At 40.1% G+C, this 23488-nt stretch overlaps 1 protein-coding gene across 5 annotated transcripts in view; it reads right to left on the bottom strand.

Moving 5' to 3' along the window:
• Positions 1-1887: 1887 nt before the first annotated feature.
• Positions 1888-23488, bottom strand: part of LOC145483777 (uncharacterized) — an 81408-nt gene continuing 59807 nt past the window's right edge. For 4 of the 5 annotated variants that reach the window (XM_081462320.1, XM_081462318.1, XM_081462319.1 and 1 more), the window contains 11 exons: positions 22816-22872; positions 21637-21712; positions 20925-21072; positions 20323-20543; positions 14165-14349; positions 13641-13739; positions 6038-6268; positions 5560-5774; positions 4995-5035; positions 4707-4803; positions 1888-4146 (listed from right to left, as the gene is read on the bottom strand). In XM_081462320.1, the coding sequence (XP_081318446.1) occupies positions 3669-4146; positions 4707-4803; positions 4995-5035; positions 5560-5774; positions 6038-6268; positions 13641-13739; positions 14165-14349; positions 20323-20543; positions 20925-21072; positions 21637-21712; positions 22816-22872 (1848 nt within the window). In that variant the 3' untranslated portion in view covers positions 1888-3668. Of the gene's footprint in view, positions 4147-4706; positions 4804-4994; positions 5036-5073; positions 5775-6037; positions 6269-13640; positions 13740-14164; positions 14350-20322; positions 20544-20924; positions 21073-21636; positions 21713-22815; positions 22873-23488 lie in introns of those variants that run through there. The other variant, XM_081462322.1, reaches the window with a different exon arrangement.

Below are 23488 nucleotides of genomic sequence, written 5' to 3'. Positions count from 1 at the left end.
GGCATGTGTAATATTGAACTTTCCAGTTCAGTTGCTCTTTTCCGTCCGGTAAGATTATTTAAGTCCACCAATTCTTACAAGTTATATGGAGTTAAATTATCAATACCAGATGTGAGGAAATCTTTAAAGAGTGCTTTAAGGAAATAGGGGTGGATCATAAATTGTACGGTCTTCATAGTTTAAGGTCTGGTGGAGCCACCTCTGCCGTCAGTTATAATCCTAATCTTTCAGAAAGAGTACTCAAGCTTCACGGACGGTGAAAGTCTGATACTGCAAAAGATATGTATATTCTTGAAGATGTTTCTAAGCGTTTACAAGTAACTAGCCAGCTTGCCTGAGCATCCAACCATCAATTTATTGTATTTATTTATCTATGTTTTTAAGAGGAAAATAATTTACGTTCGTTTGAGCGTAGCGAATTAGAACGTAAGTGTGAATTTTCGGGTTCTCGCGGAGTGAATCTGAGCTTCCCGCACGATAACCGTTTTTCGTGGTTTTCCGCCGTTATATTAAATATTTCAAAAAGCTAACTTGATTTCCTTTAGTTACTTACTTAGGCCTTCAAACTGACAAAGTCTGTGCGAAATCGATTTTTTGACCGTGGCCACATTTTTTGAATTTTCGTTGATTTTTAGGGACATTCACTTTTAATTATCTATATCTTAGATCTATGATGCACTTTTTTCAAATTAGCCTTTCTCCCGTATTATTTCTAGTTGTTAGATGGCAAACGTTTTCAAATTGCTTGTCTGACTATGTACGCATTGCGTATCTATATTAAATGACCTGTATTCCCTTGCGCATGAGTATAGGCTACTTGGAGCCTCTTGTTAATTAACAATTATTCACCAATGTTCACTGACCCTGAAAGGAATAGTTGTTTTAGTATAAATTTCAGAGGTGAATATCAAGGACTACAAAATAACGGACTAAAACATAAAAACACAGACGCAGTTGTTTATGTGCATATACACGTTTGCAGCCATAGTTTTAATAATAAGCTTACATGTACATCGATTGTAAATCAATTTACTCACCGAGGTCGGCAGTAAAGCAAACGAGCGAAACATTTCGAAAAAAAATTCATCCGCTACCTTTGTTTTATCGTCGTTGACTTCTTTCACAGTTGTCATCGACGCCTAAAAATGCGTAGCTTTAGTTTAAAGAAAAATAAACTTCGGTCAATCGATCTGGCCTGCTGGCGATCGACGCAACCACTGCGTTTGCGATTCTCAAAAGCCTTGAATAAGAGTTCTTGAAAATATTTTTGGTCCAAGGGCGACAGCAGTCATTTTGAAAATTCTCCATCCTTTCAAATATCCTGGACTTGGAGTGATGTCTTTTGAATAAATGAAAACTTCATTCAGCAACTGTCCACCATGTTTACTTGCCGAGATGGCAAAGATGGCGAGATAAGTAACCAAGGTCCAGCGGGATGAATATAACGTCACATGATGAGCTTTTCGACCAATCAGAATGTCCAATTCTTATATTTACCTCTGGAAATTATACTAAGAGCACTTATTTCTTTGAGTAATTAACAGTACTTATTTCCTTTCAAACAAATGGAAACAATGGTTTCAGTTGTTGCCATTCGATCTTGAAATAGTTCTTGAGTCTGTCAGTTTGCGAGTCATTCCGTTAGTCAGTCCTACTCAGAGAGTCGGTCGGTCAGTCACTAGTCAGTATTTCAGTCAGTCCGTTGGTTAGTTAGTTCGGTTTGATAAGTCAGATTGTACAGGTCAAGGTGAATAATTTCTATCTTTTGTTATCTTTATTGACAGCTTTTGGCTTTTACGAAACTCACGTCTGCAAAAAGATCTGAATGTGACAACTTCCGACCAACCACACCGCTGAACGGTCGAAAGGTGGAAGCCAATTTCTGATCATGGTGTCGTGGTCGTTTCTCATTTCTTTATAAGGCCATTTAGAAAATGTGGTCGACAATGCTTGAGCTTGATTGGTGTGCAAATGCATTGTGTATCTCCACAAGATTGCCTTTTCGGATTTTCTGATGAATTACTCCAAAAAGGAGACGGCTTTCGCTAATGTAGGTCTTGATTCTTCTCGCAGAATGTCATAGATAAAAGAAGGTCACTGATGGACAAGTGGAGGGGAGAAACGTTTTTGAGAAATCCTCTCAGCATGAACACCGCATCGAAAGTGAAGATGTTAAAGTCATCATACTGATGCAACTGGACTGGAACAACAATAGCACCTTTGCACGACCCGGTCACGTGATACAAAATCAGCTATGTAGGGACCTAAGTTACACAGTGGGGCTTCCAAAACAGAGCAACCCCCACCAGTGAAGCTTGACATTCTTTTGCTTTGGATGTCCCACTGTGTAATTTGCGTCCCATCATGGCTGATTTTGTACCACGTGACCGGGTCGTGCAAAGGGCCTATTGAAAGAATCAGTTACTTATTTGAAGTTCCACATATATTTTTAAACGGGATAGTTTTTAAAGATTTGATTAAAATATGTTACTACTGGCCTTAAAACTATCAAGTTTTTAACCATGCCTGGCCACAAACCAAATATTTTAAGTTTTTAAAGAATTGATCCATAGTTTCGTTTGAAGCGTTTTCAGAGTTCCCTTTGTCTCGAGAAACCGCCTTCCATGATGTTGATGTAGAGCAGCATGAAATCAGTCATAAATGATTTCCTTCTTTAAAATAATTTAATTGAGGAATAAGATTAATAAACGTGAGTACAAAATGAATCGAATAGACAGTTAATGCATACAAAGTGTAAATTGTTTAAACATCGATAAGACATGAAACGCTTTATGCATCTTTTTGTAGTCTAGCTATAAGTTATAAAATGTATATTTTAAGTTTAACTATAAAACATAAAACAGGAATGCAGTTGCTCTGGCTTTACTCAGTTTGAATGTATTACATGTAACATAATTTCCCGCGGCTCATGAAATCTCATAACCAATATAAAAAGCGTATGATTAAATATAGTACAGCACGACAATTCTTGCTTCTGACTAAATTAGTAGGAATTTCTTCGTGTTACATTCACCAATATTGTACTTAATAGCGTGTTCAAAAGAAATAAACAAATGAATGCCTTCACCAAAGCACAGTTACTACCCAGACAATGCGAGTTTCCCAGCGTTAGGCCCAGGCCAAACGTCGAACTCCTCATGAGACGAACTAAACCAAGCGAATTAAGTCCATGATAAGTTCGACGTTCGACTCAACTGAGTTCGTCCGTCTGAAGAAGACGGATGGAACGTGTTGGTCGATCTAAATTCGAATGAAGTTTGATGTTTGACCCAAAGGTCGAACTTTACTCGTCTAGATCTACTCAACTTGCAGTTTAGTTCGTCTCATGTGAAGTTTGACGTTTGCCCTGGGCCTTAAATAACCCCTAAATCAACCATCCCATATAGAAATACAAAAGCCATCGATCGCAAAGCTGCAACATAACTATGAAAAGAAGCAGGGGCCTTCTATAAGTAATAAATGCTGCCGAGACTAGTTAGATTTGAAAGTGACTTTGACTTCTCCACCTATACGTAATAAAAAGCAATAAACCAAAAAAAAAAAAACTATAAAGCAGTTACTGCATGGTTTGTATATTTTTAGCAGCTATCGTGGGTTCTGTATCCTCAGCTGAACTGAAGGGCTGAACCTTCATTATTAGTTGTCAATTAGAGCACAAGCCCTCTACTTCCTGGGCGGTATAGAGCCATTTCAATGGCGTCAATATTCACTTTTACGTCTTTAAGATCACGAAAATCTTCACCACGGAAAGCACTGTTATGAAACTCAATCTTATTCACACCAAGAGAGTCAATATCGCCGTTCATCTCTGGACCGGGTTTTGGCAATGGAACTATTTCATTCTTGTTGGAATCTTTTGTGGGTTTGTGTTCTCCTACGCTAATATCATCACTTTCATCCTTTAACAGCTCGTCACTTTCTTTGTCAGACAGTTCATCATCTGCAGATTCCTCATTTAAGCTGTTGAAGGAAGGCACATTATAATAATCCCTGGATTCGTCTAAAACGCTGAAATCCAAATACGGATTGTCCTTCTGCATCATCTCCTCCAGTCTCTCTCGTATTTGGGTGAAGTTTGGTCTGTCATCTGGGTTTTCCATCCAGCAATCCGTCATCATACTGAACCTAACAAAATGTCGATGCATGCTTATTGGTCAATGTGTAAAAACTTTACATATATGCAGACTGAAATAGCTGACATGCAGACATGCAGACTGAAATAGCTGTGAATCTGTTTTTCTTGTCTTTTTTTTTTATGGATGAATGAACAGATGACAAAAACGAACAAATTTCTTTAGGCATGAGATTCCTCCCCTGGTCTAGTTTATCAGAAACGTTGTTTCTTTGAACAATTTATTCTGTGTATGCTTTCTTTTATTAGACACCCCTAAAGTTATTATTGTTCGATAGCTATGACAGCTTTCATGCTAATGTAATTATTTCCTTCACTATTTCATACTAATAGTACCTTTTTCACAATTTATTAGTCATGGAGACCAGTACCTCCATGTATCTTTGGAGGCCTTCTTGAATAATTTCCCCAAAAAAGGTTTCCATTCCTTTTTTTCACAGCAAAGTTAGCGTGGGATCAGTAGGTTGCTTAGTGACTTTCCCGACGATATATTTCGTTCATTAGGACAAACAATAACTGCATTCTATCATTATCAAAATAGGATCTTACTTACATTTCATCATTACAAATATCTGGTTTTTCCATTCGATAACCCCCCTTTAGGAGGCGAAGTAACTCTCTGTTGTTTATTGTAGGGTACGGAGTTCCGCCTGAATAAAATAGAGCTCCAAATTACACATCTATTTCAAAAATTAACAACACATTTCAAAAACGCTATTACATTGAGTCAATTTCTGGTTTCATGGAAGCTGAATTGCAAGACGCGTTACTGGTCAAAAAAATGCTACAATAATGATATTGAACTTCGCATGTTTCATAAGTTAGGTAATGGAAACCTTACCTAGTGTGACCAGCTCCCACAAAACAACGCCAAAAGCCCACCTGAATGAATAAAGTAACAAAAAGTGCAATGTTAGTCGTCGTTTAAAAAGAAAACGTACGAGACAGCTGTTAAAACAAGAGGGACACGTAACGAATCTGTTTCCTGAAACTAGACCTATAATCTGTTCTTCAGCCGATTTCTTGCTGGCTGGTTACCTCAGCGGGAGTGTTGCCATTTCTCGTTGACTTTGCTTGCTGCGCACAGCAGGTGAAGATGTGGCCTTGGCCGCAACCATTTGGACATATGCCCTCTCCCTTCCGCTATCAAAGATGAGATATGGCCCTGGAACTACTCCCCCAAAAGACTTAAATATGTCTGCCGGCTAGTAAATGTCTACAGAGAAATTTCTTTAGAAGTAGACGTTCAGGAATTAAATTTTAGCTGGGGAAGATGGAATAAAATATTGTAAGCAATTCGAAAAATTGTTTTTCATATGCTTATTTGTTGGCTAAATTGTAGCCAGAATGACTTCTGACAAATTTGCACCTTGTGTGCCCCCTGAAAACAACATTTTCCTACTTACACGTCGCTTTGAGCTGTGAAAGTTTGATCAAAGATGGCCTCGATTGACATCCATTTTAATGGAAGTTTTCTGTTTCTCTTTGCATGGTAAACTTTCTCTTCATACACGTGGCGAGTCAGGCCAAAATCCGCCACTTTTGCGATCTTGTGTTCACCAACGAGAACGTTTCGGGCTGCTAAATCACGGTGCACGAAGCCTTTCCTCGCTAGGTACTCCTGTGAACGCATTTTAATAATCAGAACAATTTGTAAAGTAAGGGAGAGAAAAATCGACAACATGAGGACGAACAACGTCAACAGGAGAGTTGTCTAAAGGTAAAACATAAGAAAATAATTAAACAGCCAGAGCTAATTGTAAACTCTTTGAATGTTTGTTTTAAGTTAAAATCTGGGAATTCGATTTTGTTTTTGGAACACTCCGTTCTCTACACGGGATTGTGATGTCTAAAGATGGTAACACAACAAAGCAATAGCCTCACCATTCCTTCGCTAATCTGCCAAGCAAACGCCATAAGATCTCCTGGAGTAAGGGTCTCCTCGCCTTCATCTTCCTCGTCATCAGCTTCATCTTCTTTGGACATTCCTTTATTGTGCATTCCAGCTTCTTCCTCCGTTTTTGAAGACTGGGTAAATGATAGAATCTGAATATTTCCATTGTCACCTGCTTGTGCCTCAGGGCTGTTGACATAAATGCGGTCGCTTTTCGTGGCCTGATAACAGAAAAAAAAACACGTTAGTTTCATGCTTAACCAACCTTAGGGTGACTTTCACACATTTCTTTTAATAACGGAGCTCCCACTGGCGGAGCACCATAAGCCAAGGGACAGAACCACATGCATGCATAGAAATAAAAAACATGCATCTCTTTTTTCATGGTTAACATAGCTAGCGGCAAGGATCGCGGGCGCTTTCGCCCTACGACGACGACAACGCCTACGTCGTGCAACATGGCGACCATACTCGATCTTTGATTTTGGGCACCCAAGTTATGGTCAACTGACAGTTGTCAAAGTAAGGTATCTGCTGACCAATATCAGGTGACCATTTCTTTGGCTCACCCTTAGAGCTCACCCAAATTGCGTGATTTTTTGCTGACCGTTTCTCAGGCACTGGTTCCCGATTCATAACGAGCCAGACGTTCTTAGGAACCAAACAACAGACCTAGGATCCCGTGGAGATGTAGAACTTTTAGTCCTGCATCTCCACGGGATATCCAGTGGCTTACAACATTCCAGTGTAATCATATCCCTGTCGGTGATCGTTTATGTTCCACAAAACGCGTCAAGTTTTGCACGAATGTGTCATAATCCTAAAGTGTGAAATTATATTTACTGTAAGACAATTCCATCGTGTCAGAAAGATACAAAACATTTTAATAGTCGGCGATTCGGGAAATCGCGCGACTGACGTGAAGAATTTGGATTAAAAGAAAAAATAACGTTGAACCAATGTGTTTTCTAGGTTGGGGCACAAACGCCAGTTTAAAACTTAGACTTTTTGATACATTTCTTACTCTTGTAAAGCTACGGAGCACGTATAGATGAAACGTTTTCGCTAATCTCAGTTATCACTGTTATTCAGTAAGCGAAGTGACTATGCCCAGCAGCCCAGAAATGTCCGAGAGTCAGAAATGTTCTCAGATTTTCCGCGGAAAGCCTGATTGAAACCTGTTTAGGGTATGCTCTGTATACATGTTTGTTGCTTAGTGATTCCAAAAATAATCTGAATTTTCTAGTATTCGAATTCGAAGATCGTGTGCACCGACACTTTGAAAATCAGTTAATGATATGGGCAGTCAGGAAATCATCTCAAAAATTATGTCAAAGCTCTCAAGAGCGATAGAAATCTCGAGTACATGATGTAATTCTTTTCAAGAAATGCCGAGCGATTCTGGAAAGAGCACGACGGAAAAATCACTATCACGATTTTGTTACATATCCCGAAGCACTCAGCAACTGTATTGCATGGACTTCAGCGTGGATGAACCAGAAAGGATATGTAACATATTCCTATAATGTCACACACAACGGAAAAATAACTATGGCGATTTTGTTACATATCCCGAAGCACTCAGCAACTGTATTGCATGGACTTCAGCCTGGATGAACCAGAAAGGATATGTAACATGTTCCTATAATGTCACGCACAACGGAAAAAATAACTATGACGATTTTGTTACATATCCCAAAGCACTCAGCAACGGTATTGCATGGACTTCAGCTTGGATGAACCAGAAAGGATATGTAACATTTTCCTATAATGTCACGCACGACGGAAAAATAACTATGGCGATTTTGTTACATATCCCGAAGCGCTCAGCAACTGTATTGCATGGACTTCAGCCTGGATGAACCAGAAAGGATATGTAACATGTTCCTATAATGCCACGCACAACGGAAAAATAACTATGGCGATTTTGTTACATATCCCGAAGCGCTCAGCAACTGTATTGCATGGACTTCAGCCTGGATGAACCAGAAAGGATATGTAACATGTTCCTATAATGTCACGCACAACGGAAAAAATAACTATGACGATTTTGTTACATATCCCGAAGCACTCAGCAACGGTATTGCATGGACTTCAGCCTGGATGAACCAGAAAGGATATGTAACATGTTCCTATAATGCCACGCACAACGGAAAAATAACTATGGCGATTTTGTTACATATCCCGAAGTACTCAGCAACTGTATTGCATGGACTTCAGCCTGGATGAACCAGAAAGGATATGTAACATGTTCCTATAATGTCACGCACAACGGAAAAATAACTATGGCGATTTTGTTACATATCCCGAAGCACTCAGCAACGGTATTGCATGGACTTCAGCCTGGATGAACCAGAAAGGATATGTAACATGTTCCTATAATGCCACGCACAACGGAAAAATAACTATGGCGATTTTGTTACATATCCCGAAGTACTCAGCAACTGTATTGCATGGACTTCAGCCTGGATGAACCAGAAAGGATATGTAACATGTTCCTATAATGTCACGCACAACGGAAAAATAACTATGGCGATTTTGTTACATATCCCGAAGCACTCAGCAACGGTATTGCATGGACTTCAGCCTGGATGAACCAGAAAGGATATGTAACATGTTCCTATAATGCCACGCACAACGGAAAAATAACTATGGCGATTTTGTTACATATCCCGAAGCACTCAGCAACTGTATTGCATGGACTTCAGCCTGGATGAACCAGAAAGGATATGTAACATGTTCCTATAATGTCATGCACGACGGAAAAATAACTATGGCGATTTTGTTACATATCCCGAAGCACTCAGCAACTGTATTGCATGGACTTCAGCCTGGGTGAACCAGAAAAGGATATGTAACATTTTCCCATAATGTCACGCACGACGGAAAAATAACTATGACGATTTTGTTACATATCCCGAAGCACTCAGCAACTGTATTGCATGGACTTCAGCCTGGGTGAACCAGAAAAGGATAAGTAACAGATTCCTATAATGTCACGTACGACGGAAAAATCAATATCACGATTTTGTTACATATCCCGAAGCACTCAGCAACTGTATTGCATGGACTTCAGCCTGGATGAACCAGAAAGGATATGTAACATGTTCCTATAATGTCACGCACAACGGAAAAATAACTATGGCGATTTTGTTACATATCCCGAAGCACTCAGCAACTGTATTGCATGGACTTCAGCCTGGATGAACCAGAAAGGATATGTAACATGTTCCTATAATGCCACGCACAACGGAAAAATAACTATGGCGATTTTGTTACATATCCCGAAGCACTCAGCAACTGTATTGCATGGACTTCAGCCTGGGTGAACCAGAAAAGGATAAGTAACAGATTCCTATAATGTCACGTACGACGGAAAAATCAATATCACGATTTTGTTACATATCCCGAAGCACTCAGCAACTGTATTGCATGGACTTCAGCCTGGATGAACCAGAAAGGATATGTAACATGTTCCTATAATGTCACGCACAACGGAAAAATAACTATGGCGATTTTGTTACATATCCCGAAGCACTCAGCAACTGTATTGCATGGACTTCAGCCTGGATGAACCAGAAAGGATATGTAACATGTTCCTATAATGCCACGCACAACGGAAAAATAACTATGGCGATTTTGTTGCATATCCCGAAGCACTCAGCAACTGTATCGCATGGACTTCAGCCTGGATGAACCAGAAAGGATATGTAACATGTTCCTATAATGTCATGCACGACGGAAAAATAACTATGACGATTTTGTTACATATCCCGAAGCGCTCAGCAACGGTATTGCATGGACTTCAGCCTGGATGAACCAGAAAAGGATATGTAACATTTTCCCATAATGTCACGCACGACGGAAAAATAACTATGACGATTTTGTTACATATCCCGAAGCACTCAGCAACTGTATTGCATGGACTTCAGCCTGGATGAACCAGAAAAGGATAAGTAACAGATTCCTATGATGTCACGTACGACGGAAAAATCAATATCACGATTTTGTTACATATCCCGAAGCACTCAGCAACTGTATTGCATGGACTTCAGCCTGGGTGAACCAGAAAAGGATATGTAACATGTTCCTATAATGTCACGCACGACGGAAAAATAACTATGACGATTTTGTTACATATCCCGAAGCACTCAGCAACGGTATTGCATGGACTTCAGCCTGGATGAACCAGAAAGGATATGTAACATGTTCCTATAATGCCACGCACAACGGAAAAATAACTATGGCGATTTTGTTACATATCCCGAAGTACTCAGCAACTGTATTGCATGGACTTCAGCCTGGATGAACCAGAAAGGATATGTAACATGTTCCTATAATGTCACGCACAACGGAAAAATAACTATGGCGATTTTGTTACATATCCCGAAGCACTCAGCAACGGTATTGCATGGACTTCAGCCTGGATGAACCAGAAAGGATATGTAACATGTTCCTATAATGCCACGCACAACGGAAAAATAACTATGGCGATTTTGTTGCATATCCCGAAGCACTCAGCAACTGTATTGCATGGACTTCAGCCTGGATGAACCAGAAAGGATATGTAACATGTTCCTATAATGTCATGCACGACGGAAAAATAACTATGGCGATTTTGTTACATATCCCGAAGCACTCAGCAACTGTATTGCATGGACTTCAGCCTGGGTGAACCAGAAAAGGATATGTAACATTTTCCCATAATGTCACGCACGACGGAAAAATAACTATGACGATTTTGTTACATATCCCGAAGCACTCAGCAACTGTATTGCATGGACTTCAGCCTGGGTGAACCAGAAAAGGATAAGTAACAGATTCCTATAATGTCACGTACGACGGAAAAATCAATATCACGATTTTGTTACATATCCCGAAGCACTCAGCAACTGTATTGCATGGACTTCAGCCTGGATGAACCAGAAAGGATATGTAACATGTTCCTATAATGTCACGCACAACGGAAAAATAACTATGGCGATTTTGTTACATATCCCGAAGCACTCAGCAACTGTATTGCATGGACTTCAGCCTGGATGAACCAGAAAGGATATGTAACATGTTCCTATAATGCCACGCACAACGGAAAAATAACTATGGCGATTTTGTTACATATCCCGAAGCACTCAGCAACTGTATTGCATGGACTTCAGCCTGGATGAACCAGAAAGGATATGTAACATGTTCCTATAATGCCACGCACAACGGAAAAATAACTATGGCGATTTTGTTGCATATCCCGAAGCACTCAGCAACTGTATCGCATGGACTTCAGCCTGGATGAACCAGAAAGGATATGTAACATGTTCCTATAATGTCATGCACGACGGAAAAATAACTATGGCGATTTTGTTACATATCCCGAAGCGCTCAGCAACGGTATGGCATGGACTTCAGCCTGGATGAACCAGAAAAGGATATGTAACATTTTCCCATAATGTCACGCACGACGGAAAAATAACTATGACGATTTTGTTACATATCCCGAAGCACTCAGCAACTGTATTGCATGGACTTCAGCCTGGATGAACCAGAAAAGGATATGTAACAGATTCCTATGATGTCACGTACGACGGAAAAATCAATATCACGATTTTGTTACATATCCCGAAGCACTCAGCAACTGTATTGCATGGACTTCAGCCTGGGTGAACCAGAAAAGGATATGTAACATGTTCCTATAATGTCACGCACAACGGAAAAATAACTATGACGATTTTGTTACATATCCCGAAGCACTCAGCAACTGTATTGCATGGACTTCAGCCTGGGTGAACCAGAAAAGGATATGTAACATGTTCCTATAATGTCACGCACGACGGAAAAATAACTATCACGATTTGTTACATATCCCGAAGCGCTCAGCAACTGTATTGCATGGACTTCAGCCTGGGTGAACCAGAAAGGATATGTAACATGTTCCTATAATGTCATGCACGACGGAAAAATAACTATGACGATTTTGTTACATATCCCGAAGTACTCAGCAACTGTATTGCATGGACTTCAGCCTGGATGAACCAGAAAGGATATGTAACATGTTCGTATGATATGAACGAGCGAGGGAAAAATGACGATTTTGTTGTTGTTTTTGTCTCCTATAGTGTCACGCATTACTGAAAAATTATGTGGTTTTGTAAAATATCCTGTAGCACTCGGTAACGTAGAAATACTGCGAGGACGTTTGCGTGGGAAAACCAGAGCGGATTTATAATATGTGGCCACATGGTGATTTTACTATATATCTGGATTCGTCTTTCAGAAAACTGGTGTACCATGGACTTCAGTCTAGGGTCTAACCCACGAATGAAAATAGTGATTTAACATTTTAGTAGCTATCTAGTCCCCATACAATCTAAAAGCATGACAATGGGTGTAAGTTATGATATAAATAGAATATTAATCGGAAGACTTAACTTGGTACGTTTGACTTGTTGAGTTTTGAAGCTGTTGTCTTGATTCGATGCTCTGGGAGGTTGGTCACGAGCAGCGCAAGCTGAAAACGCTTTTTGGTTCTCTCCGTCGTTTTTGGGTGAATGAATTCACGTATAAATCAATCGTGGCTGGCGATTTCGTTTGGTTTTCAACAACTGTTTTATGGTTTAAGCGAAAACCAATCCAAATGTATAGTCAGGGCAGCTCCTTTGTTTCCCTTCCCGTGAAATGAAAACCCACGCGCCTTCTTTAACTCCTCAAGGCAAATTCGATTGGAACTGGCTCAATTTCGCACAAATGCGTCAGAGAGACACCATATCTTCTAACTCAGAGGCACATCTCGTTTTGTGTCCGTCTTCAACGACCGATGACGGGTTCATTCGAAGTCGAAGTCTTTTTTTATATATATGACCGCGCAATATTCCCGCGTTATGAAAATTTATTATAAAATATCAATTATGTGGCCAGATCATATCTGAAAATAACCAGGTTAATTTTGTACACAATTACTCTCACTGAAAGCAATTATCGCTAGCCACAATAGAACCGCAAAAGTCTTACGATGACAGCAACCTAACAGATAAATGACATCACCCCATAGCAACCGGACCTGGCGAATTTTTGAGCTTCCGGTTAGCTCTGGCTCGTGATGAGCGAATTAACCCCTGAAACCACACGCCGAATAATTACATGCTCAAAATCGATCAGTTGCTGAGTTTCTTGCCCAGGAAAAACGAATGTTTGTTTCCTTTATGGTTAAGTTACTGTAATGAGGAGTTCCGCGTTTAGGCTTGGCTAAATCTATATATTAGCCTGCGATTTGATGTCGCCTCGTCACTCATCGCATCTTGTCACAGCTTACTTCTCTTCAAGTACTAAAATTTAGAGCCAGCCGGTTCCATTTGTTCAGATTGTGATAATGGACGCGAGACAAGAAACCTAAATTGGGAAACCAGAAATTTTCCAAATCATGCAGAAACAAATATTAATCGACATCGCAAATCATCATGCTTAAAAGTGGAGTTTGGTTAGCCGAAGAAAACAAACAGAAGCGTGTGAAAATACGTTTTGAATCCTATAAAATTATCTCAAAGATAAGTTCTAAAATCGTATTTTGTCAGTAGGAATATTTTTGAACATGTAATATGCTTATACCTGTATTGATATTCCTCCAGCCTTTCCATCAATAACATATGTTTCACAGTAGGTCGAACGGTAAGGCCCACGTGACTCATCACCAAGGTATTCTTTTACCTTATGATTGAAAGAAAAAGAAATCGTATAAATGCCAGAACCAGTGTTGTTCCTGTCCTTAGTTGCCAAATAAAGGTACTTCAGATCAGAACTTCAGATAACTTTCCTTAAAGTGCATGTCAAGATGCGCAGTTACTCAGGAGCCTGGCATGATTCCAACTTTCCAAAATAGTCATAACAAGTGTGTGATGTACTATGAGGTTTCTTTAAACCAGGAATGTGAAGATGCAGCAGTAAGCAGGATGTTCTTCTCTGTAAGATTTCCGTTCATTAAAACCTTAACATTGTATCAAGATCCTCTTTTAACTTTTAGAATTCTCCTTTTTACTAACCCATAAATTGGGACCCTCAAGGAGCCTTCCACAAACGTTAAACGGGGTTGGTCAAACAACTTAAGATATTTGATATACGTGTGTTACTTTTACCTTTCCTCGCCTTTTTCGGAGATAATGTAAAAGATCACCATACGGAATATATTCAACCAGTAAGAACATTGGTTCTTCCACAGTACAACATCCCAGCATGTTAACAATATTCTTGTGTGATCCCACAGCTTTCATGAGTTGAATTTCCTCAAGAAATTCTCTTCTTTGGTCACCGTCTGCCATATCTAAAAACGAAATATAGCACACGTAAATACACATAAATAGTATATAGACATCAAATTGATACTCTCAGATTTATCTGTCTAGTATCTATGGTCACCCAACCCGAGATAGAATTGACACTTGTTGTTAAATGGGTTTGGGAAAAAAAATGAAAGTCACCCAGTTTCGTCAAGGCAAGAAGCTAGAACAGGAGTTAAGATCATTTAGTATTTAGAACTAATCAGAAAAAGCGGTTCTACTTGAGGAGAGTCTCGTCAATTAGTAAACTAGATCCAGTTAGTCCAGTCCATGTGTTGTCAATATTGTCAAGGCTTTCAAAGGTTAAGACTGATCGGAATGAATTACGGCTGTCATGTTTAAGCTTGCATAAATTAGAATACATTATGTTGCACGTGACGAGTCGTGTTGTTGAATAAACGAATTCAAGATGTCGCTGTGTGCGTCCGAGTCTTAGTGACAAACATTACATGGTACCAGGAGTAAAATGGATTCGTTCAAGCCTCCGGAAGCTTTGTCGCTTCAAGGAAATCCAAGTGAAAATTGGAGAAGATGGGTCCAACGATTCGACCTTTATCTGACGGCGTCTGGCAAAATAAAAGAAGACGAGAAAGTTCAGTGCGCGATCCTGCTTCACGTGATCGGTGAAGAAGCGCTGGAAATTTATAATACCTTTAAGTTTGCTACTGGTGAGGATCCAAACAAGATTGCTCATCTTAAGAAGAAGTTTGAGGAGTATGTCAACCCGAGAAAGAACACTGTGTTTGAAAGATATCGATTTTGGGAATGCAAACAGCAAGAAGGCGAGACAATTGATCAGTTTATCACCGAGCTGAAAACACGTGCAAAGTCCTGTGAATTTGGCGATCAGCATGACCTCATGATCCGCGACCGAATTGTGTTTGGTGTGAGAGATACCCGACTGAAAGAACGACTGCTCCGTGAATCGTCAGACCTTACCCTAGAAAAAGCAGCAAGTGTTTGCAGAGCCGGCGAAGCAAGCTCGAGTCAAATAAAGGAATTGGAAGATTCTGACAAGAGCGTTCCAGTTCATTGGGTCGGAAACAAGTTCAATTTAATGCGTCCAAAACCGCCGCGTCCTAAATTACCGTTCAACTGTTCGAAGTGTGGTACTAAGCATCTACCAAAGTCATGTCCTGCGTTTGGAAAGCTTTGTCTCGTTTGTAAAGGAAAAGATCATTTCGCCAGAGTTTGTCCGCAAATGAAATCTCCCGTACACGTAGTCACTCCGAGCGATCAAGGCGCCATTGGTGGAGTCGAATTAGAAGTTCAATCAGATAATGGAGATCAAGAATTATTTATCGGAACAGTGACTAGTGCACCGCCTGTCGAAGACTCGGCTTGGTTTACGAATTTACGTGTCGGCGGAACACCGATTAAATTCAAACTGGACACAGGAGCCGAAGCGAATGTGTTGCCACTCAGTGTGTACTTGAAACTCAGAAATAAGTCACCGCTTTCGGAAACCAGCGTCATTCTCTCATCTTATGGAGACTTCAAGGTTAAACCTGAAGGCACACTAAACTTACACTGTGAAGCTCGTGGAATGAAAGAAAACCTGCCATTTTTTGTCGCCGCTGTTGAGTCACCACCGATTTTGGGACTTTCAGCTTGCCAAAAATTAAATTTGGTCAGAAGAGTAGAGAGTGTTGCCCAGGCGCCACTCACAAAGGAAGAAATTTTGGATGAGTTTCCTGACGTCTTTACTGGACTGGGCTGTATGGAAGGCAGTTATCACATTGAATTGGATGATACAGTTGAGCCTGTCATTCACCCACCACGGCGAGTGCCATATAGTCTGCTTGAGAAGCTGAAAGAAAAACTCCAGGAGCTAGAAGAGAAAGATGTTATTCAGAAAGTGGACAGACCCACCCCGTGGGTTAACAGTCTCGTCATTGTGGAGAAACGTGATGGGTCCCTACGCCTGTGTTTAGACCCCAGAGATCTTAACAAGGCAATTCGCCGAGAGCACCACAGGATTCCAACTGCAGAAGATATAGCAAGTCGTCTAAGTGGCAAGAAAGTTTTCTCCATAGTGGATGAAAAGGATGGTTTCTGGCAAGTGTGTCTAGATGATGAAAGTTCTCACCTCTGCACATTCAACACTCCGTATGGCCGTTATCGCTTTAAAAGAATGCCATTCGGTATAAGTTCAGCACCAGAGGTTTTTCAGAAAAAGAATGAATCCATATTTGGAGACATTGATGGTGTGGAAGTCATATTTGACGACATAATTATCGCTGCTAAAGATGAGTTTGAGCATGATACACTCATGAGAAAGCTTTTGCTAAGGGCACGAGAAGCGAAAGTTAAGTTCAACCCAGCAAAGCTCCAGTACAAAGTCAGTGAAGTCAAGTACATGGGGAACATTGTGTCTGAATCAGGATTGAAGCCAGATGTTGAGAAAGTGCGAGCCATAGTTCAAATGGCATTACCCCAGAACAGAGAAGAGCTGCGGAGATTCTTGGGAATGGTGAACTATTTTTCTCAGTTTATTCCTAATCAGTCAGAAGCTACTGCCCCCTTGCGAAGCCTGTTGAAGAAAGATGTAGTTTGGATCTGGTCACATGAGCACACACAGGCAGTGGAGCATCTAAAGGAGATCCTGTCAAGTCAGCCTGTTTTAAAGTTCTTTGATCCTTCTAAGCCAGTCAATTTGCAAGTGGATGCCTCTAAGTCAGGTCTAGGAGCATGCATTCTCCAGGATGGCCACCCAATTGCCTACGCATCAAGATCTCTCACCCAAGCAGAAGTAAACTACGCCCAAATAGAGAAAGAACTTCTTGCAGTGGTATTTGGCTGCGAGAGATTCAATCATTATGTTTATGGTAGACCAGTAGATGTTATGTCAGACCATAAACCGCTGGTATCAATCACAAAGAAGCCACTGGTTAATTCTTCTCCAAGGCTTCAACGCCTGCTTCTGAGACTTCAGAAGTATGAAGTCAACATCTCTTATGTTCCAGGCAAATACATGTATGTAGCAGATACACTCTCAAGAGCCTTTCTGAATGAGCAGCCTACAGATGATGATTTGAACGATGACATGGAGGTGATGGTCCATAGCCTCATTACAAATCTTCCCATGACCCAGGAGAAATTGGCACAAATGAAGTCTGCAACAGCACAAGATGAAGACCTTCAGAAATTATGTACAGTTGTTAAGAATGGTTGGCCTTCCCACAGAAGCCAATTGCCTGCATCAATTGCCCATTACTGGAGTCTTCGTAGTGAAATTCATGAAGTAGAAGGCCTGTTGTTCCTTGGCCAGAGGCTCATAATCCCACAAGATATGAGACAAGCTGTCCTGAATTGTATCCATGAGAGTCACCTTGGTATTGAAAAGTGTAAGTCAAGGGCCAGAGCTGTAGTCTATAGGCCAGGCATGTCTACTGCAATTGAGAGACTGGTGGCTAAATGCCCAGTGTGTCTCAAGTATCAAAGAGAGAACCAGAAAGAGCCTCTCCTGCCTCATGAAGTTCCCCAGAGACCATGGCAGAAGCTTGGTGCAGACATATTTGAACTGAACACTAACTCTTATTTAGTTGTGGTTGACTACTACTCTAAATATCCGGAACTTTGTCTTATGAAAGACAAGACAGCTAGCTCTGTTATAACTAGCATGAAATCAATTTATGCCAGACATGGTATTCCAGATGAAGTTGTTGCCGACAACATGCCCTTCTCAAGCAAGGCTTTCCGTAATTTTGCAAGTGAGTGGGGATTTGAAATCTCCACATCAAGTCCCAGATACCCACAGTCCAATGGGATGAGTGAAAGAGCAATCCAGACCATCAAGAATTTACTTAGAAAGGCTTGTGCAGACGGAAATGACCCCTACATTGCTCTACTGGAGTACAGGAACACACCCATCTCTGGACTTAAGGAGTCACCTGCTCAGCTGTTAATGAGTCGCATGTTGAAGTCCAAACTACCTACTGTGGAGTCTCTCTTGAAACCTCAAGTGGTTGATAGCCCCCAACAGAAGCTGCAACAGCGGAGTGATAAGCAGAAGATGTACTATGACCGGAATGCTAAGCAGCTGCCGAGTATTAAGGAGGGTGAAACAGCTAGAATAAGAAAAGGAAAGACTTGGGAGCCTGCCATCGTTACTGCACAACATAGTGCTCCAAGATCCTACATAGTTGCAACACCTGATGGTACCACCTACCGACGAAACCGTCATCACCTGCTCCCAACAGTCGAGTCGCCTCCACTGATCGCAGGACCAGCTATTGATGGGCCAGGCGTGCCTGTAGTAGCCGAACCGCCAGTTGCCGTCCCACCACCTGATGCTGCCATGCCCTCCCTAAACTCATCCAGCCGTTGCAGTCCTCAACAGACACAGCGTACTTCCAGCGGCCGAACTGTCAGATTACCAGCAAGATTCAGAGAGGACTATGTTATGAACTGAACTGTCCACACTCAGTAACCAGACATTGAATCAGACTGTTTTGTTTTGTTTTTTTATTTGCTTACTACTAGGCTGTGTTATTGTTGGTTATGGGGAAGTTCCAGTTAATAGTGACAACAGTGTGGAACAGACATTTTTAGCAATTTTCTGTGAATTGTTGTCACATAACTTGTTGACCTACTTTGTTATTCCTTTGTTTTTTTTTGTTTTCGGTTTTGTTTATTTTTTTTTTTTTTTATTGGAAAGGAAGATGTCATGTTTAAGCTTGCATAAATTAGAATACATTATGTTGCACGTGACGAGTGGTGTTGTTGAATAAACGAATTCAAGATGTCGCTGTGTGCGCCCGAGTCTTAGTGACAAACATTACAACGGCTATTCTATTCCAGTCCATGTGTTGTCAATATTGTCAAGGCCTTCAAAGGTTAAGACTGATCGGAATGAATTACGGCTATTCTACCGACGAAAACTATTGTGACTGGCAAAAAATAACTCTTTTACTTTAAACACTCTCGCTGAATTTGTCCAGAGCAGTAAAATCATCTTACACTGTAGCTGTATAAGAACGATTTTTTTTTCTGTCGAAGGCACGAATTTGTTTGTCAATGGAAAGATCATAGCTCTTAATTTCAACAGATCTCTACTGAAGCAATTTCGTTCTTTCCACAGCAAAGGCCAATTGTAGATCGTGCATTATCCTGCCGAACCATACTAGATAAGATTACTTTTTAACCCTATGGCTGCTTATGCAAATATCAAATTTCGTGGTAAAATGCCAATGGAAACTATAGGGGTGGGGTGACCAGCCTGGTCTTACAACACAGATGAAACAATGACAATCTTTTCAAAATCGCTTTGCGAAGAAGATCGTTAAGTCGAAAATGTCTTCAGCAGAGGCTCTGACGTCGTTGCATTGCGGTGGGTGTCTTTACATGCGAGGCGGTTCGGTCATCGGTGTTATGTTGTGCAAGATGCAATGAAAGGGAGCATCCCCGAACATTTCGGTGTATTCAGATCCACCATGAACCAACAACACGGTTATAATACCCGAAATGGCTACATGCCCAAAGTCAGTAGGCCAGGAACGGAATGGGGAAAAAGCAAAACATTATAAAGCTATAACGACTGGGCCACACTACCAAGTGCTTTAAAGAAACTGATGCCGAAAACTATTTTTAAATACAAACTGAAACAGTTTTTATTGAACCATTTTAACCTTAGTTAGTAGTATTTTAATTCTTGTTTTAGTTTTTAATCTTAGTTAGCTTACCGCATAGGTTTTTGTCCTTTTTATTGTATTTTAGATTTTAATGTATTTTAAAGGTTTAACATTTATTTTCTCAGAGGACCCTCCTGAAAACCACCTTATGGTGATTGGAGGCCTCCTCTTAAAATATTATGTATTATTTTATTATTATTATTATTATTATTATTATTATTATTATTAACATTTTGTCCCTCAAAAAATTACTTGAAATGAATTTATGTTGATCATCTCGAGCCGGATTATGAGGTTCATGAAATAATTCACAATACAACCCACCGTGTAGCATTTTCACCGCCACTGTGAATCCGCCAGTCTGCTTGATTGTGTTTTTGCGAATCGACTTCATTGGAGGCATCATGGACATTTTCCGTGAGGGCGTAGAAAGTTCTTTGAGGATTCCCTTGTATACCTTACCAAAGGCCCCTTCTCCGAGCTCTTCCTCCAGGGTCACTAGGTCACCATCTACTTCCCAATGATCAATCATTAGCGCGTTTTTGCTGTACAAAACAATGCATACATTTGCATTTAAGTCCTGAACGTACTAATGATTCAGGCAAAAACCGCTCATAATGCTTTGTTTCATTTCTTAGTTCAAATGGGCTGTGTTGAGCATACGGATAACTTTTGCCACTTTAAATCGTCGGAGGTGGAGGTTCTGCCACTTTGTAAAAAACAAATAGCTCAGGAGAACTTTTGTCTCCTTATAACTCGTCCCTTTATATAGTGTAAGCAGCAAAGATAAACGGAGAAATATAAGGTCGGGGATTTTAAGGTCAATTATAGACGTAATTCAAGTATTACTTTGACAAATTCAATTTAATTTGAGGTTAATCTTGGAGTCCTCAAGTGTATCAATGGTATCATTATAAGCACTCTACCCTGAGACACGCCCTGCCTTCTTCTGTCTTTGCTTCTCTCTGTAGCACCATAAACTCACACATATGACAATCAGAACAGCTAACAAGACTCCTACAACAAGCACAGCTAACTCTGCGGTGGACAGTGGATCAGCGAGAGGCTGGTTATCTAAGAAAAATGGCATGAACTGATCATAAATAAAATTAATCTGGTCGTGCGTTGACTTAAAAAAGTACATCACGTTTGTAATAATAGGAGCGTTTACCTTAATGCGTGCAATGAATCTAAAACAGAAGTTCCCTATTGTTTGCATAGTAATCACTGTTCGAATTTTGATGTAGCGAATTTTGTACTTCTACCTAAGCATCACACATCTGTTATTTTAGAATAGAACTCGTACTGCATTTAATGTCTCCCGATTCAGTCGCATATTTCCGTTGTTTCTAATAACAGTATAAAATGCCACGTTTTCATTTTTACACTACGTCTTCTTCACGAGGCTTTTAAAGTAAAAAATGTCTGTCAAACATATTTTCCACAGAAACATATTGTTCCGTGAACATAATCCTTCACTTCAAACAGTCCTTGTACTGTATGCCTTCAAGCAAAGTCACTATTTGGTTGCTATAGCTTCTATAAGCAAATTATAAACATTCAGATTTCGAGGTGAATCGAACATGAATAAAGTTATGTATTTACACAACAGGGGGATATTATATAAATAATGCTTACCAGTTTCAAGTTTCCAGACGAGTGAGATCTTGGCATCTGCACCCAAAACCTCAGGCACAACAAACACTGGCGTAACCTTAAAATGTAAAGGGATTTGCATCGATCAGTTCCCTTATAATCAAGCAAGATTTAAATTTATTTTGAGCATTTTGTGAAAACTATATCGTTGCGAACGTTACAGAAGGTGAATTATTGCGCTGATCGTCCAAGCGAGTCCAGACTCATTTTTAAGGCTGGGAAATTTGACTGAAGCACTAATTCATGATATCCTAGAGCGGACTGACGGTTTTGCTAGCGCCAAAATGATGTGGCAGTAATAATTTGTGTAATTCAGTCATTTTCGAAGAATTTAGAATTAATCTTTTCTGGGCGGAAATTTTAAAATTGCGTTCTTAAAACTCAATATATCAAGGGACTTCGATACCCTTTTTAGCCTTTTCGTGAAAAAAATAGATACACTTATGACCGCTAAAAAAAATGGAGACTACGAGACTCATAAAATTCGACTAAAATTTTGCGAGACCTAGAGTTGCTGAAGGACAATTCTTCACATCTCAATAGAAGTTATAGTCCACCACTAGATTTTCCCCGATTCTTATTGGTTTAAATAAATCACGTGACGCGATAGTGTTCATTCGCGGAAAGACACTATCATCCCATAGTGTCCGTCCGGGGAAAATACACGGATGGATAGTGGAAAATTTTCCGTAAACAAGCTGGCTTATAGAAAATAAACAATTGAAATTGCATTAAGCGTTTTTTGTCTGTTTTCTTTTTCAAATTTTACTTCTAAGAAGGTTGAAAATAATTTAACATGATTTTTGAACTGACATGTGGAAGAAAATTTAGTGGTGAACAATAAAGACAATATAGTGTTAGCTCGTGTTTATGTCTCGGAACTATCGGTCTGATAGTAGCCCCTTTGAAATTTGATGTTATTAAATTAATACTAGCATATTTGTTCTCGAAGCGTCGCTTCTCGGGCAAATATTTGTTTCAAGAACATCAAATTTCCGCGGGGCAACTATCAGCCGATAGTGCCTCGACAGAAACACTTAATTGTTTGAAATAGTTACCCGCGCTGTTTCAAGGATTGAATGCGCCATAACAGGTACTTTCAATTCAGTATGTGGTAAATTAAGTGAAAAAAAATGCTTGTTTGTGTTGATGATAAATCACCTGGAATTCAACTCCATCAGCTCGACTGATTTCATCGATTGTAGCATTTGTACCAGTCTAAAAAGAAGGACGCTGAGCGGTTACTTTTAAAAAGTAAACATTTATAACCTAGGAGAGATTAGCTTGTCTGTTCCGTCAATTAACCATTGAATTATTGGTAGATATATACCATAGTATACATTTGTCTGGTTTCTAACGTGTTTCAAAAAATTGCGTTTGAAAACCATCTAAAGAAACAGCCTTCATGCCAAAGGAAATCTCTTCATAATGTCTGGGGATTAATGTAACCATACGCATTGATACAGCTGTAGAACATGTGGGCTGCCTGCCAAACTGGTGTCCACCTAATCATACAAATCAAGATAGCATTTGAGCCTCGTGGCTTATCATCACAAAATTTCTCTCCGGTTTCAATCATGAGGGTTCAGTGCCCAGACCAAGAACAGAAAACAGTAATTATAACTTATCATATGGCTTGCGTTTGTCTAACACGCGCTCTGATTGGTTAATACTAATTCTCCCCTAACGCCTTCGGACCGATTATTGGCCTGCAAAAGCGAAGCAGAAAGCCATATAATAAAAAACTTATTTACCTCGAACGTTCGGTATTTACGGGAAAATCTCAAATCTCGGCTTTGCCGTACTGACGGCAAGGTCTCGGTCAGAGTTTCTC

The sequence above is a fragment of the Orbicella franksi genome, chromosome 4 (assembly GCF_964199315.1).
Source record: "Orbicella franksi chromosome 4, jaOrbFran1.1, whole genome shotgun sequence".
Lineage (NCBI taxonomy): Eukaryota > Metazoa > Cnidaria > Anthozoa > Scleractinia > Merulinidae > Orbicella > Orbicella franksi.
The sequence above is the reverse complement of the archived record's forward strand: the minus strand, read 5'-3'. Positions and strand labels throughout refer to the sequence as shown.